The 16,797-nt window shown below is 46.5% G+C and overlaps 1 protein-coding gene across 7 annotated transcripts in view; it reads left to right on the top strand.

Moving 5' to 3' along the window:
* The first annotated feature begins 1,473 nt into the window (after positions 1 to 1,473).
* Positions 1,474 to 16,797, top strand: part of SON (SON DNA and RNA binding protein) — a 40,498-nt gene continuing 25,174 nt past the window's right edge. For 5 of the 7 annotated variants that reach the window (XR_010375979.1, XR_010375981.1, XM_064471055.1 and 2 more), the window contains exons 1-3: positions 1,474 to 1,788; positions 3,377 to 3,543; positions 5,927 to 16,693. Coding sequence is in view for 5 of the 7 variants with exons in the window: in XM_064471055.1 (XP_064327125.1) it covers positions 1,679 to 1,788; positions 3,377 to 3,543; positions 5,927 to 16,693 (11,044 nt within the window). In the remaining 2 variants the exon portion in view is untranslated. Of the gene's footprint in view, positions 1,789 to 2,512; positions 2,665 to 3,376; positions 3,544 to 5,926; positions 16,694 to 16,797 lie in introns of those variants that run through there. The other 2 variants (XM_064471035.1, XM_064471044.1) reach the window with 2 other exon arrangements.

The raw sequence follows: 16,797 nt of genomic DNA on the forward strand, positions 1-16,797 counted from the left end.
TTGTGGTGTTCTTTTACAGGAGAGTTGGGAAGGGAGCGTGGGAATACTTGTTTTCCTGTGGAGCTGTGGATCCTCATTTCTATAGTGATTTTTATAGTTATTACTTTGTCTGTGCTAAGTTTTAGGGAACCAGAGCAAAATATACAGCATGGACTAAAATACTTCCCTGGCTTTTTTTTTTTGCACCTTTTTCCATGGTTTTCCTTGTATAGATGGAGGCCTACACTGGTAGGGGTATCAGTTTAGTTAAGCTCTTTAACATATAAATTTACATGTGTTCCTTCTGGGAATGAATCAACTGCATCTGAAAAGGGCCCCTTTCTGGAGGGTGGGCAGGTCGGTGGTGTGGGCTCCCCTCGGCCTGTGCCTGAGATGTGATCCCTGCCTGGAACACCTTTTCTGCCTGAAGCCCCTAATGCAGGCTAAGTTATGCCAGTCAAACCCACTTTTATCCTTAGTACAGCTGGGGTTTTTTTGGGGAGGTGTAAGTTACGATCATACCGTGCTGAAAGCCTTCCCAGCTTTGCTGTTACGGCAAGGCCCCCATGAGCAACCTTATGCCTATGTAGAACATCACTACTCGTTTCTGGGTAAAAGCATGCCTGGTCTAGACAAGGCCATTTGCATCAGGGGAATCTAAATATGTCTGAAATTGTTCAAGCGAAACGTTTTCAATCTTCAGCTCATTGAATACCATAAATTAGATACCATATTCTGCTGGTAAGATCTCAAATATATCCATGTTGGCATGGCATGAAAGGTGCTGGTTATTTGTAAAAGGGCCTCTTAAATATAACTGCTTTCTGTTATAAATGTAATAAATGGTCTGTGGCATAAAAGGAGGCAAACTGATCCAAGCGTCAAATCCATTGTTTTTTCAAAGTTAATATTAAAGCACACAGTAAAGAACAATGCTGCTTTTAAAGGGTCTTGCAAGTGATTATTAAACCTCGTTGAACTTGAGGCTGATGTTGCAAATGAAGACCCCAGGGGCAATGAAACAGCCACACCTAGGCTTTGAGGGCTTTTAAATTTATTTCAGGTCAGCTAACCCCCTTAAATTGCTGCTTCATGACACCAGAAGAAACTCCTATGCGGGATGAGTCTTCCAGCTGTAGGATTATTTGCTTTTACAGGACCGAGGCTGACAAAGCCGTGTTTGCACACAGGCATACATGAGAACGGCTTTTGGGGCAGTGCGGCGGGCAGCTGTACTTGGGACAAATGGATTTTGGCGCGTTCCAGCAAAACGCCTCACAGAAGACGTTGGCGTTGCAGGTGGGCTGAGGCCGGGGCCGGCTTTCACTCCAGTGTCATTTATTTATTCACGGTTGCGGCGGCATTTTCCTTCTCTTTCTTTGTTCCTTTAATTTTCCTGCCGCCTCTCGGGGCGCCGGCCCCGCCGCCAGCCCCCGGCGCACATGTGCGTGTCACAGCCGGCCTGCCCGCTCTCTCGGCGGGGCGGGAAGGGGGGGAAGGGAAGGGAGGGCGCCTCTCGCATGGATCCGCTCGGTGAGTGAGGGCAGCGCCGCGCCGCGCCGGGCTGGGCCCTGTGATGCAGCAGCAGCAGCAGCGGCAGCAGCAGCGGCAGCAGTGTGCGGGCCGGCCCCCCTGCTAGGCGCTCGGCGGACGGGGCGACGGAGGAGGCGCGGGGCTTGGCCCCGCTCCATGGAGACCAATGGCATCACTCACGCCCACCCCCGCCGGCCCCGAGCCCGCCGCCACCCACGGACGCACGCTTCAGCCCACCATGGCCCCGCCGCCGCCGCCGCTCCGGCCCTCGGCGAGGTGAGTGCCGGCCGCCGGGTTTTTCCGAGAAGGCCTAAATGGCTCCGGGACCCGGTGGTTTCTGGGGAGGGCCGCGATCGCCGCGGGGGACGGGGGGCGAGGGTGGGTGGGTGGGTGACACACACACGGGGACAGGGCCGTAGGGACCGGCGGTCACCGACGCCATGGCGCCCTCCAACCCCCCCCCTCCCCCCCCCCGGTCTCCCGGGAGCCCGGACGCGGCTTTTCGGTGTACGGGGCGCGAGAGGGGCCGAGGACGGCGGGGGTGTGTGTGTGGGAGGGGGTCATCGGTGTGTGTGTGTGTGTGTGGCGGGGCGGGGGGCAGTACGGCAGTTAACGGTTTCAACCTGTCCGGGGTGGGGGGTGAAGCACGGCAGCCCGCCGGGTCTTTGCCTCTCGCGGGGAGAGGAGGGATGGGGCGCGGGGCCGGTGGGGTGGGGGTGGGGCGCAACAACATGGCGGCGGGGCGCGCTCCGGCGGGGGGGGCGGGGAGCGGCGAACTTCTCTGAGACACGAGACTTCCCCCCCCCCCCCCCGGAAGCCAGACGGGGCCGGCGCTCTATGGCTTTTTCTCGGTTAGAGCGGCCTTCCGGAGGCCCGAGCCGTTCTCCCCCCCCCCCGCCCCTCCGGCCTACGTCATCCGTTAGAGGGCAGCCAATGGCGAGAGGGCATCTAGCGAGCACGTCAGCGAGGGCCCTGGGCCTAGCGCTGCGGTGGGGGCTTGTGGGATATCGGAGGCCTCGCGTCTCGGCAGGAAGGAAAGCGGAGCGCGGGGCGGGGAGGGGGGGCTGTCATGGCGGCTAATATCGAGCAGATCTTTCGGTCCTTTGTGGTTAGCAAATTCCGGGAGATCCAGGAAGAGCAGCAGCACAGCGGGTAACGAGCCTGGCCGGCGGCGCAGCCGCGCTCGCACCGGGGCCTAGTGCGCGGGGAGAGGAGGGGTGCAAGGGAAGGGAGGGAAGCGCGCGGGCCCCGCTTCGGGACGGGGGGAGATGAGCCCAGGCCTTTTGCCGGTCGTTTCGGCGTCAACATGGCGGGGCCCAGGGGCTAGGGCCCTTGCAAGCACCTTGAGCGAAAACACGGCGGGGGTGGGGGTGGGGGGGCGGGCAGACGCACGCCTTGTCTCGTGGAGAACGCGCACCCTTTTTCACTCACGGGTTGTCAGTGTTGGTCTCTTATGTGGGGGAAGGAGGGAAAGGGGTGAGCGTCTGCGATTTGTCTTCCTGCATTTAAGCTCGCCTAGTTTTCCCTAGCCTTACCTCTCAAAATCTGCTGGAGAAGAGTGAGTGATGAGTGCTTATTTTGTGAGGGGAGCCTGTACAAGTTCTTGCATAAAAGACAGGGACGGTGGCACATTCGAGAACATGTTTTCCCCTCTCGTGCCTAATATTCAGTTGCCACAATGTGTTCTGTAGCAAATAAGTGAAAGTCAGTCAAGAGGTAGATGCTTTGCTAAAAGTGTGGCTTCTTCAGGAGGCTAAAATACAGTTTCGAAGGGTTAAGTGTAATAAGTGCTTATGAGTTTTAAAAAAAGGTCAAAAAGGCTCAAAATTACTTGTACGATGTTGAATTTTCTTTTTTTGGTTAGTGGAAAGGTAGAAGGCCAGCCCAATGGTGACACAGTCCCAGCTGAGCAAGCCAACCCTTCAGATGACACTGTTGCTGGTGCTGGGAGTCGTCAGAATGATCAGATAGTGCAGAAAATAGAGGAAGTGCTCTCTGGAGCCCTTGATACAGAGCTGCAGTGCAAATCAGGTAAATGGCAAATATGTTCTTGTTTAAGAAGGTTGTCATTATGCTTAAAATTGGATCAGCTTTACAGAGGTGAAGAAGTACTTTTTAGTACTGTTCCTCTCACTGAGCTTCATCTGACAAGCTGTACATTTATTGTAATGTTTATTAAGTATTTTTGTTTTGTCTGCTGTGATTTACAACCATAGATGGACAGAGAAATATGCAATTTAAAAATTGAAGCTGGTTATCATACGAAAGCATTACCTAGTGTGGGAAAAAGTTATTTTTCTTTTCTCTCTGTTACAACAATGCTAAAACTTATAAATAATGCGTGTATACATATATAACTGCTTTATTTTGTATATATTTATTTTACAGTTTCAATTAGCAGTTCTTACTAACAAAGCTGGTAGTGATGGGCAGAAGCATTGTTTATTGTGTTGTTTTGGATTGGTTTGCAAGATTATTTCTAAAAATCAATTATTAGAATTCAGACCTGTATGATATTAACTATTCTGTCAGAGTAAGATGCTGTGTTGTTTTAAAATGAATAATGCCCTTATCTTTAAAACATAGATACTCAGATTGCAATCTTCCAAAGGTAATGAAATTTTTATGTAGCAATCTCATAACTTCAATAAATTATGGGATTTATTATGCCAAAAAAGTTGCATATGAGTTTCCCTTCCCATGGGACTAGTCCTTTCTGTAAAATTTCTGAATTGGGAGAGTTAGTGAGCTGAAGGCTCTAATTATTGCATTTCTAATTTTTTTTTTTTTGAGTTGACACATTAGGTGACTGGTATGTGCTTGGTAAGTATAGTTCGAGTGATTTTTTTTTTTTTTAAGATGCAGTGTAGAGAATTGTTTATTTCAAAGATACTGTTTGCAAGGTTTTAGAATTGCTTTTTCTTTCTTTTATGCACAGTGGATTGTTTACCATGAGCATTTTCAACAGTCTTTCACTTACACTGTACAAGCAGCACTTTAAGCTGGCATCTTTTTGTATTTTTGTTATGCTGTCGTGGAAGAATGAGGCATGCTAACATAGTAATAAATAAGTGAAACGTATTAACCTGCAAGTAAATAAACCTAACCTATGGTAATGTTCCCAGTGTTCATATCTGGAAAGGAGTTAATGTTGCTGTTGGACAACAGAGATTATCTGAAAATGCTGTGTAGGAAAGGTCATTTGATGCAGCTTCGTTGTCCTCTTTCATTGCATTCACAGCAATTTTAGTGGAAACATTTTTTATTAAGCTGTTTATCCTGTAAAAACGTGTGTGTTTAGAACTACCTGAGATGCTTTTTATGGAATCTTAAGTTACTAGTATTGTAATTACCAACAGTATTTGCATGATTTTTCGTTGTTTGCTTGAAAGAGTATGCTTTGTAATAACAGCCAGATGATAGCTGGAGAATCCATATTGCTGCATTGGCCAGTATAAATACAATCATTGAAGATAGCATGCAAGCAGACTTGAATATATAGCTCATATTTAAGAGAATGATAACATATTGCCTTTAATAGAAGTGCCTTTCTCATGAAAACATGGCATTAGATCCAGTGAAGGGTAAGAACCTAACACAGGTTAAATGTGGAGGGAAGTGAGATACAGAATTAAAAGAAGGTGATTGAAACCTCATCTTCATCTTTCCCTCTCAGTGATTGCTTGTCCCTGCAGTCACCTGAATTTATTGGTTTCTTTCCTATTTGAAGCAAAAGCCCTACTGGATACTCACATATTTGCAGCTGCTTCTGGCAACTGCAGTCCCCTCTGAACAGCTGGTTGCTTGCAGTGCCTTAAAGCTTGTTTGGGACTGGGGAAGTAGGTGCTGTTTCCCCAAATTTGTTTGCAGAACTTTGCCATGAGGAACTTAATTGGTAAATATGATTAGATAATTTCTAACACACCAGCAATATTGGGCTTGCTCACAAGTTAAAGCATAGTAGAGGATAATGGGCTGGCCCTATTCTACACGATAAGCATACCACTTATTAGATAATTTGCCTGGAAAATGGGAGTTGTTTCACTTCCATGTGCAGCTTGGTGTTAAAAGCACATCTCCAGCCTCCTGGAAGAGTGCACTGCCCAGTTACATAGGTGGAAGTATATCCAACCACTTATTGTAAAGAGTCATGTTCCCACTGGAACTGTGTTGCTGACTGAGAAGATTTGGTTAACTTTTTGGAAGAAGAATTAGTTGTTTTTACTTAATGTAATTCCTGAGAGGAAGGGTAAGAGGGCTGAAAGGGGGCTTGTGTGTGGTACTTTAGTGAAGAAGGAACGCGTTTCAAGTTTAAATTTTTTGTATCTCTGTCCATATACTTGGTCACTAGTCTAAAAGAATTTTTAAAATGTACTTTTAATAACATTTACAAGGAAAATATCATTTTTTCTAGATGTAGACAAAAATACTGTGAAAAGTAGTACTCAGTCTACAAAAAGAAGCTCTACGGCTGAAGATGAAATTCCTAGGAAAAAATCAAAAAAGAACAAGAAACACAAAAGCAAGAAGAAGAAGAAAAAGAAGAAGAAAAGAAAGAAAGAGAAAAAGCATAAAAAGCAGCCAAAAGAGTCCAAGTTGAGTACACGTCATGGAGAACACGCAGGTTTGCAGCCTGTTTCTCACTTGATGCCAGAGAAATCAACCTCCAGTGTACAGCAGGGAGGATTTGGAGATGCAAATCTGGCTGTCCATATGCAGCCAGAAGAACTGTGCTTAAAGGCAAGTGAGGAGCTTGATAGACAAGCTTTAGGACTTGTTTCTCAGTCAACAACTGATTCTCAGCAATCTACAGAAAATCTTGGAAGTGACAAAGGGACTCTGTGTGCAACAAATCCTCCATTTAATTTAGAAGGCAGCCAGTGTGATATCCAAGAAAATGCTAGTATAACTCAAATTTGCACTAGAGAAGAACAAATTAAACAGTCTCATGAAAATATTTATCCTATAGCTATTAATGCAGGTGAAAAGGGTGTTTTTGCTGATACTGGAAATGATACTTCCTCTAGCATCCCATCTGGGGTTGCCAGTAAATCTGAGATTCAGAAAGATTCAGCAGCAACTCTAGCTTCAGAGGTTACAGAAGCACTAAAAAGTTCTGAGGTTTTTCTGAAATCTAAAGGCACTGAGGAAGTAGCAGCTTTAGATACAGTGCTTGAGTCTAAGACCATGGAGGTGTTGAAATATTCAGAAGCATCTCTACAATCTGTGGTACAGGGTGGAGAAAAAGAGTTAGAAGCAACTTCAGCATCTGTGTCTTGGGGACGTGATGTGACAAGAATTCCTGAATCTGCAAATCAGGCAGATCTGAGTACTGTGAAGGTAGCTCACATGTCTGTGGCCATGGAAGGAGTGAAAATTCCAGAAGCAACTGAAAAATCTCTCAGTATGGGAAATGTGAAAAATGTGGAAAGATCTTTGGAACTGGGGGGCGTGAGCAGAACTTTGGAGCCAGCCCTGAAGCCCTCAATTATATCTGATAATTTGAGTGTGACACAGTGCAGCCCCGCTGTGACCCAGGTGGAAATACAAAGTGCCAAAATACCTCTGGGACCAGGAGCTGTTACAAAAGCGAAGGATACTGAACCAGCTAGAAGATCCGCGCATACAGAAAATGTGAAAACTTTGGAAGAAGCTCTACAGCCAGTTGCTGTAGTAAAGCCCAAAACTTTTGAAACAGTCATGGAACCTGTGGGTGTTACAGCAAAAGATGTCAAAGCAGCTCAGGAATCTCTGCAAGTTGAAGTAGTCAAAGGTGTGGAGGGTACCACTGATCCTGCAACAGTGCTGAATGCACCAGGAGTGTTCCTACAACGTGAAGTCTTGACAGAAACAAGAAGTGTGGATAGAACCCAGGGATCTGCGCTTCCAGCAGAATTGACAGATGTGAATGTGGTTGCAGAGGCAAAAGTTTTAAAAGCAACTTCAGAACCTGTAGCAGTTGTGCAGACATTCGTTCCCCGAACAACCCCAGAAATCCAGATGGTGCAGGGTTTTAAAGGTCCACAAGCAACCACAGAAGTTGCAGCACTAATAGGAATAAAAGGTCTAGAAACAAGTCAAGCTACTCTGCAACTGGAAAATACTAATGCTTCAAAAATTTCAGAATCTACTCTCAAGCCTGTAGCTGTAACAGAGGCAAAAGATTCAGAAGGTACTTCATTACTGAGACAGCCAGAAATGCTGAGTGAATCAAATGTGAGAGATTTGGAAGCAACTCTCCTGTCTTTGCAGAAAGGAGACGTGGGAAGTCCAGGAGGAACCCTAAGACCAACAGCTGTGGTGGAAGCAGAAACTTTGCAAACAGCTTCACTGTCTTTGCAAATGGAAGGCGTGAAAGCTTCAGAAGAAACAGTGCATTCTGAGACTGTGGCCAGAGGTTTAGCAGCAACAATAGATTCAGCAGCGGTGTCAAAAGGTTCAGAAATAAATCTAGCTAGTATGGCAGGAGTAGAAGCAGGCTCAGATGCCAGTCTCCTAGCTATGAAAGTCAGATCTGTGACACCAGTGAAAAGTTTGGAAACAACTATAGGACCTGTAGCAGAGACAGGAAGGAAAGATTCAGAAGCAGACCTTGACAGAGCCAAAACAGAGATGAAGACATCTTCATCCCACCTGCATGTGAAAGGCATGAGAGATTTAGGCGATCCAGTGTCTGTAGGTATGGCAAAGGTACAAGCTTTGGAAGCAGTCTTGCAGCCTGGAACCCTTGCAGTGGTAAGCGGCTTAGGAGAAAATGTGTGTTCTGAAGCCAAAATGGGTAGCAAAGTCTTGGAAGCAAGTCCAGGATGTCTTGCCATAGAAGAAAGGTCAGAAAGGACTCCTGAATCTGTGGTTGCATGTGTAAGCATGGAACCATCTAGAGAGTCTGAGGCAGTAGCAGAACTAATGCATTTGAAAACCACAGCAGAAAGAGAACCAAAACATGCAGAACCTCTTGGTGCAAGCAGAACAAAGAGTTCCATCATTTCACAGTCTGAGGTCATGACGCATACAAGAACCTCACAAACTGAGGTGGTAGGGGAGATCAAGGATTCTGAACTAGCTACCAGTTCTGCCACTGTAGAAGTGAGAGGTTTATCCAGCTTGTCGGAAGTTGAGGCTGTTGCAGAGGTAAAAGATTTGGAAGCGAGATCAAAAACTTCACCCTTAACAGAGATGAAAAATTTGGAAATGGTTGCGGGATCTGAAACGAAGACGCTAATGCAAGGCTTAGGAAGGACATTGGCATCTGAGGTGGCTAGAGAAGTTAGGCATTCTGAAGTTGCTCCAGAAGATCCAAACAAAGCAAAGGCAAGGAGCAAAGAAGCAATACTAGAACCTGTGCAAACTTTAGAAACAAGTTCGAAATCTGTCCAGGAACAAATAGTAGGTCATTCAGAAGCAGTATTAGAGTCTTTGCCCAGAGTGGAAGAAAAAACTGTGGCATCAGAAATAGTGACAGAAGTGAGGAACTTGAGAGGAACTTTGGAATCTTACATTTCGACAGATGTGAGAACTCAGGGACCTACTGTAGAATATATAATTGCAACGAGGAGGACAAGCACCAAAAGAAATGAGCCCTTGCTTATCAATGTAAAAGATTTGGAAGAAGCTTCAGAAACAGAGAAATCAATGGAAGCAAAATATTTGGAGCCAGCTAGAGAAGTGAGGTTGTTGGAAAGTATGGAAGAGTCTGCAACAGTAGGGGTGAAAGTTTCTGAAACAGTCGAAGAGCCTGAGGTACACATGGATATCCAAGGTTTGGAAACTGGCCAGAAGTCTGGAGCTGTGGGGGCGATTAATGTTTTAGAGGATGCTTCAGAAGCTGTTTCAGAATCTTTGCACTCTGAAAAGCAAGAACATCTGCAAGCAGTTCTAGAAGGAAAACCCGCTGCAGAGTGGAAGAGTACGGAAGAGGCTCCAGAAATATTGAGTGCTGCAGAAATGAAGTCGTCTGAGGCAGTTCCAAAACCAGGGGAGATGAGAGATGCAGAAACAACACTGGAACATGAAGTGGCAGCAGAAGCACAAGATGCAGAAGAGGTGCTAGGTCAACAAATAGATGACCTGGGAGTTCCAGGTCAAGCTCAGGAATGCAAGATAGTGGTTGGGAAGAAAGATGCGCAGCAAACTCAAGCATCTGAGCCTTTAATAGCAGGAACAGTTTTTAGTCCTTCACATGCAGCAGATGAAAAAGAATCAGCAGGGGCTCCTGAATCGGAGATAATCAGAGACACAGAACAGTTGGAAGCAGCTCAAGCTCATGTGGCAGAAACAAAAGATTTGGAAGCAGCTTCTCTTCCTGAGACTGTTGTAGACCTGAAGGATGCAGAAGCAGCTGCAGGGTTGGAGGCTGAGACAAAAGATTCGGAAGCAGCTCCAGTACCTGAGACTGTTACAGAAGCAGTTCCAGTACTTGTGGCAGAGGCAGGCCAGTCAGAAGTCATTCCACAGACTGAGGCTGCCAAAGAAGCAACACCAGAACAGGAGTCAGAGAAAAGAGATTCAGAAACATCTGATGTGCAGCCTGATGTGGCGGCACGAATGAGGGAGACACTGATGAGGCTTGAAAAAGTTATTGAAAAAAGTAGCCATAGAAGCAGTGATAAAAAACATGATGCAAAGAAACAAAAAAGGAGTCGCTCCAAGTCTCAGTCCCGGTCTAGGAAGAGGAAGAAAAAGTCAAGGTCACGTTCTACTTCCAGGCGTTTGACCTCTAAAAGAGCACGTTCTAGGAGCAGAAACTATTCAGATTCCAGAAAAAAGCATTCCAAATCTAGATCCCGATCTGTGGAGAAGAGAGAGAGAAGAGTGTCTTCCCGGAGGTCCAGGCGCAGACGTTCCAGGTCATCCGATCGTTACAGGTCTAAATCCAGATCAGCAGAAAAGAGAGGGAGCAGATTGTCCTCTGGGAGGTCCAGACGCAGACGTTCAAGGTCTTCTGACCACTACAGGTCTAAATCCAGATCAGTGGAAAAGCGACTGTCCTCCCGAAGGTCCAGACGTAGGCGTTCAAGGTCTTCTGACCGCTACAGGTCTAAGTCTAGGTCAGCGGAAAAGCGACTGTCCTCTCGAAGGTCCGGGCGCAGACGTTCCAGGTCTTCAGACCGCTATAGGTCTAAGTCCAGGTCAGTGGAAAAGCGGCTGTCCTCTCGAAGGTCCGGGCGCAGACGTTCTAGGTCTTCTGACCGCTATAGGTCTAAGTCCAGGTCAGTGGAAAAGCGGCTGTCCTCTCGAAGGTCCGGGCGCAGACGTTCCAGGTCTTCTGACCGCTACAGGTCTAAGTCGAGGTCAGTGGAAAAGAGGCTGTCCTCCCGAAGGTCTGGACGCAGACGTTCGAGGTCATCTGACCGCTACAGGTCTAAATCACGGTCAGTGGAAAAGAGATTGTCCTCTTGGAGGTCCCGCCGCAGACGTTCCAGGTCCTCTGACCGTTCTAAATCTAGATCTAGGTCTTCAGAAAAGAGAGGTGGCAAAGAATACTCATGGAGATTCAGACATAGAGGGTCTGGTTCCTCTGATCGTTCGAAATCTAGGTCAAGATCTGTTGAGAAGAGAGGTCGAAAGGCATCTCTGCGGAGGTCTAAACGTCAACGCTCGAAGTCCTCTGACCGTTACAAGTCTAGATCCAGATCAGTAGAAAAAAGAGATCGAAAGCAATCATCACGGAAGTCTAAACGCCAGCGCTCAAAGTCCTCTGACCGTTACAAGTCTAGATCCAAATCAGTGGAAAAAAAGAAGGAGTCCTCAAGAAAATCTAAACGTCGCCGCTCAAAATCTTCTGAACGTTACAAGTCTAGGTCTAGGTCTGTTGAAAAAAAGCGCAAGGAATCTTCAAAAAAATCCAAACGGAAGCGTTCCAAGTCCTCTGATAGTGTTAAGTCAAGGTCCAAATCTGTAGAAAAAAGAGAGACTAAGTTATCCTCGGTGAAGTGCAGTAGCAAGCACGTGGAGTCTTCTGAACTTCAGGAGTCAACCAAATCTCTTGAAAAAGTAGATGTTCCTGAACCTTCTTTTCCAAGTGAAGACAGCTCCTCAAAATCTTCTAATGGTCCTATGTCAGTAGCTTTGTCTGTCGAAAGAGTAAATGGCCCAGAGCTGCCACCAGCATCTGAAAGTGGATTTTCCAAAACTTCCGATAGTCTTGAGGAAAGCTCATCTGTTGAAAAAACAGTGGGTCTGCAGCCTTCTGTGATATCTGAATTTGACAGCTCCAAAACCCCAGATGACCAGGAATTGACATCCATTCCTGTGGAAAAAACACAGGTTTCAGAGCTTTCTATGACATCTGAAAATGGATCAGCTGAAAAAGCAGTGGCTCTGGAGTCTACATCACTACCTGAGCTTACATACTCCACACCCAAATCAAGTTCCTCATCTGTTGAAAAAAGAGGCGATCCAGAAACTTCTTCAGTAACAGAATTTCAGCTCTCTGCATCCCATGAAGATGAGTCAAGATCTGCCTCTCTCAAAGAAATAGAGGGTCCAGAGCCTCTCCGGACACTTGAAAGTGGATGTTCTGTATCTTCTGATGATTACAGGACAATCTCCTCGTCCTCTGGAAAAACAGAGGTTCAGGGGTCTTCTCTGACATCTGAAAGTGTGCTTTCTGACTTGTCTGATAGCCGTGAGTTGAGACATATCCCTGCTGAAAAAAACGAGCGTCCGGACTTTTTGCAGGTACCTGAGAGTGAATCTTCTAAGTTGGCTGACAGCCCTGAGCCAAGGTCACTATCTTTTGAAACAGTAGAAGCTCAAAAATCATTTCTAGCACCTGAAGTTACATGCTCTGTGTTCCCTGATGTCTGTGAGTCAGCGTCCTTGCCTGTTGAAGAAGGACAGATGCAGGAGCCTTCTGTGGCTTCTAATAGTGGATGCTTCAAGTCTCCTGATGGACATGAATCAGGACCCAGCTTTGCTACACAAAGAGAGGAGCTTCCGTTGATGTCTGCAGGTGGGTCCTTCAAGTCACCTGATGGAAATGAACAAAGACCTTTGTCTGTTGAAAAAAAAGCTCCAGATGTTTCCCTGCCATCTGAGTGTGGTCCTGTTGAGATCTCGGATGACTTCACTTCAGCGTCATCTTTTGAAAAAGCGCGGGGAGTTGTACTTACAACTTTAGGACAAAGCTGCAAGTCTTCTGAAGTTCCTGAGTCCAGATCATCTGTTGACAAAGATTTAGATGGTCCGACACTTTCACATGTACTTGAAATTGACTGCTCTGAATCTTCTGAAATGCATGAATCGAGATACTTGCCTGCTGGAAAGATAGAGAGTACAGGATCTTTCTTGGTGTCTAAAAGTGGAATTCCTGTGTGCCATGATGGCCATAAATCAAAACACAATTACTTTGAGAAAACAGAAGGTGCAGAACTGTCATTGGCATCTGAGCTTAGGTGTTCTGTCTTCCCTGAAGGCTATGAAATGACATCCACTGCAGCTGAAAAAATGGAGCTACAGAAGCCTCCTCTCCCACTGGAAAGTGGGTTCTTGGAGTCTGCTGATGTTTGTGAATCAGTAAGCACACCAACTGAAAAACTGCAGGCTCCAGTGACTTCTCTGACATCTGAAGGTGGGCTTCTCCTGTTGCCTGATAGTCATGAATTGAGAGCTATCCCTGCTGAAAAAGCAGAGGTGCACAAGTCATCTGAACTGAAATGCATTGCATGTCCTGATGGCCACAGGTTGAGACCTGCCTATGATGAAGAAATACAGGTGCAGGAGGCACCTCTGATACTGGAAAGCAGATGTTCTGTTCCCTCTGATGATCATGAGTTGACATCCATCCCTTTTGAAAAAGCTGAGGTAGAGGAGCCTTCTGAAATGTGTGAAAATGAATATACAATCAGGCTTGACGGTCCGGGGTTTACATCAACCCCTGCTGAAAAAAGAGAGATGCGGGAACTTTATCGGGTGTCTGAAGAAAGATGTTCAGTGTCCATTGAGAGCCAGGAGTTGCGGTCACCCCTTGTTGCAAAGGTAGAAGTGCAAGAACCTGCTCTGACATCTGAAAATGAATATACTGTATCTTGGGAGGGCCAGGAGCTAAGATCTAGCTCTCCTGAAAAGGTAGAGATGCAGGAGGCTTCTGTAGCACCTGACAATGAACATGTGTCTTCTGAAGATCACGAATTGCCATCTTCCCTTGCTGAAAAAACACAGGTACAGGAGTGTTCTCTGCTGTCTGAAAACGAATATGCTGTATCTCCTGAGGGCCAGGAGATGACTGCCAGTCCTGCTGAAAAAGAAGTGCAAGAGCCTTCTCTGCCATCTGACAGTGAATATACCATCTTCCCTGAAGGCCAAGGATTACAGTCTACCCTTGCTGAAAACACAGTGGTACAGGAGCCATCACTAATATCAGACAGTGAATATGCTGCATCCCCCAAAGGGCAGGAGTTGCTCTCTTCTCTTACTGAAAAAACAGAGGTGCAGGAGTGTTCTTTGCTGTCTGAAAACGAGTATGATGTATCCCCTGAAGGCCATGACTTGAGATCCAGTCCTGTTGAAAAAGAAGAAATGGAGGAGCCTTCTGAAACATCTGAAAGTGAAAGTTCAGTGTCCACTGATAGCCAGGAGTTGCAGTCTACCGCTGTTGGAAAAGCAGAGGTGCAGGAGTTGTCTTTGATGTCTGAAGGTGAATGTGCCCTGTCCCCTGAAGGTCAGGAGCTGCAGTCTAGCCCTGCTGAAAAAGTAGAGGCTAAGGAACCTTCCCTAACATCTGAAAATGAACATGCTCTGTTCCCTGAAGAGTATGAATCAAGATTGACCCATGCTGAGAAAACGGAGGATGTGGATTCTTCTTTGACATCTGAAAATGACCATACTTTGTCTTTCGAGAGCCAGGAGGTAAGGTTCACCCCTGTTCAAAAAGCAGATGTGCAGGAGCTTTCTCCAACACCTGAAAATGAACTTGACGCATCCCCTGATAGCCAGAAGTTGAGATTCCCCACTATTGGAAAAGTAGGTGATCTTGAACCTTTGACACTAAATGATAGAGCCTCCATGTCCCCTGATGATAGCGAGTTGAAAGCCATCACTGTTGAAAAAGCGGATGATGCAATGCCTTCTTTAATGCCTGAAAGCAGGTGCTCCATGTCTCCTGATGGCTACAGTGTGAAATCTGGCCCTGGTGAAGAAACAGGGGACCTAGAGCCCTCTTTGATGTCTGAACGTAGGCATTCTGTATCCTCATATCAGGAAGGTCATGAACTGAAATCCCCCATGGAGGAAGAGGGTCTGGAGTCCTCTTTGACTTCTGAACATAGGCGATCTCTGTCCCCTGAGGGCCATGACCAGAAATCTACCATAGATGAAGAAATGGATGATCTGGAGCCTTCTTTGACATCTGAACATAGGCGCTCCACGTCCCCTGATGAGCACGAGTCAAGATCTAGCATTGGTGAAGAAGGAGAGTATCTGGAGCAGCCTTTGACAACGGAACGTAGGTGCTCCGTGTCTTCTGATGAGCATGAGTCAAGGTCTACCACTGGTGAAGAAGCAGAGGATGCAGAGCCCTCCTTAAGAGCTGAACGAAGAGACTCCACATCCTCTGATGAGCGTGAGTCAAGGTCTACCACTGGTGAAGATATAGAAGACAGGGAGCCCTCTTTGACAGCTGAACGTAGGCATTCCACATCCTCCGATGATCACGATTCAAGGTCTACAACTGGCGAAGAAATAGAAGATTTGGAGCCGCCTTTGACAGCTGAACATAGACGTTCTGTGTCTCCTGATGGACGTGAGTCAAGGTCAACCACTGGTGAAGAAGCAGAGGACCAGGAGCTCTCGTTGACAGCTGAACGTAGGCACTCCACATCCTCAGATGAACATGAGTCGAGGTCTACCACTGGTGAAGATGTGGAGGATATAGAACCCTCCTTGACAGCTGAACGAAGAGATTCCACATCATCAGATGACCATGAGTCAAGGTCTACCACTGGTGAAGAAGCAGAGGATATGGAACCCTCTTTGACAACTGAACACAGACGTTCCACATCCCCCGATGGACGTGAATCAAGGTCTACTACTGGTGAAGAAGTAGATGATGCGGAGCCCTCCTTGACAGCTGAACGAAGAGATTCCACATCGTCAGATGACCGTGAGTCAAGGTCTACCACTGGTGAGGAGGGTGAGGATGCGGAGCCCTCTTTGGCAGATGAAGATAAACAGGATTCCATGCCTCATGAGAGGCTGGAGGAACAGGACTCTTCCTTTATACCTGACAGTAGGCGTTCTGAGTCTTCTGAACGTGAAAAATCTAGGTCCAAATCTGTTGATAAAACATCTGACAAAGAGTCTCCAAGAAGATCAATAAGCAGGCACTCAAAATCTCCTACTCGCCAAAAGAGTCGATCCACATCTGTTGAAAAAGTGGCAGATAAAGAGTCTTCACGGAGGTCTAGGCGTAGGCGCTCCAGGTCTGCCGCTCGCCAGAAGAGTAGATCCACATCTGTTGAAAAAACAGCAGACAAAGAATCTTCACGGAGGTCTAGACGTAGACGCTCCAGGTCCACTGCTCGCCAAAGGAGTCGATCGACATCAGTTGAAAAAGCAGCAGACAAAGAGTCTTCACGGAGGTCTAGGCGTAGGCGCTCCAGGTCCACAGCTCACCAAAGGAGTCGATCCAAATCTGTTGAAAAAACAGCAGACAAAGAATCTTCACGGAGGTCTAGAAGCAGACGCTCCAGGTCTTCTCAGCACAGATCCCAGAGATATGATACAGAATCTCGCTCCAGACGGAATCGCTCCAGATCAGTAACACGCAGAAGAGCATCAAGATCAAAATCTAATCGTCGCTCTCGATCTAGCTCATTGTCGCGTTCAAGGCACAGAAGGAGGAGTAGGTCAAGGTCAGCATCAAGAAGGCGGCGTTCTTTATCAAGAGACAGGCGTAAGAGATCTCAGAGAAATAGGTCGAGATCTACTGACAGAAGAAGAAGAAGATCAGATTCAAGAGATCGTAGAATATCACTCAGATTACGGAGCAGGAGTCGGACACCTATTCGTCAAAGGCGATCAAGGTCAAGAGGAAGAAGACGGAGCTCTAGTAGATCACCAATTCGACTACGGCGATCAAGATCTTCAGGAAGAAGAAGGTACAGCAGATCACCTGATCGTCGTCGGTCGAGGTCATCAGAACGATTTTCAAGCAGGTCACCTAAACGTCTTACAGACTTGGGTAAGTGATAATTTTATTTTCAGTAGTTCTATGGTTGGGTGATAACTGTGTTCATTTACATATACTTTATTTTTAACATATCTCTGTAGCATTCATAAGGAATT

This window comes from Phalacrocorax carbo, chromosome 1, assembly GCF_963921805.1.
Source record: "Phalacrocorax carbo chromosome 1, bPhaCar2.1, whole genome shotgun sequence".
Classification (NCBI taxonomy): Eukaryota; Metazoa; Chordata; class Aves; order Suliformes; family Phalacrocoracidae; genus Phalacrocorax; species Phalacrocorax carbo.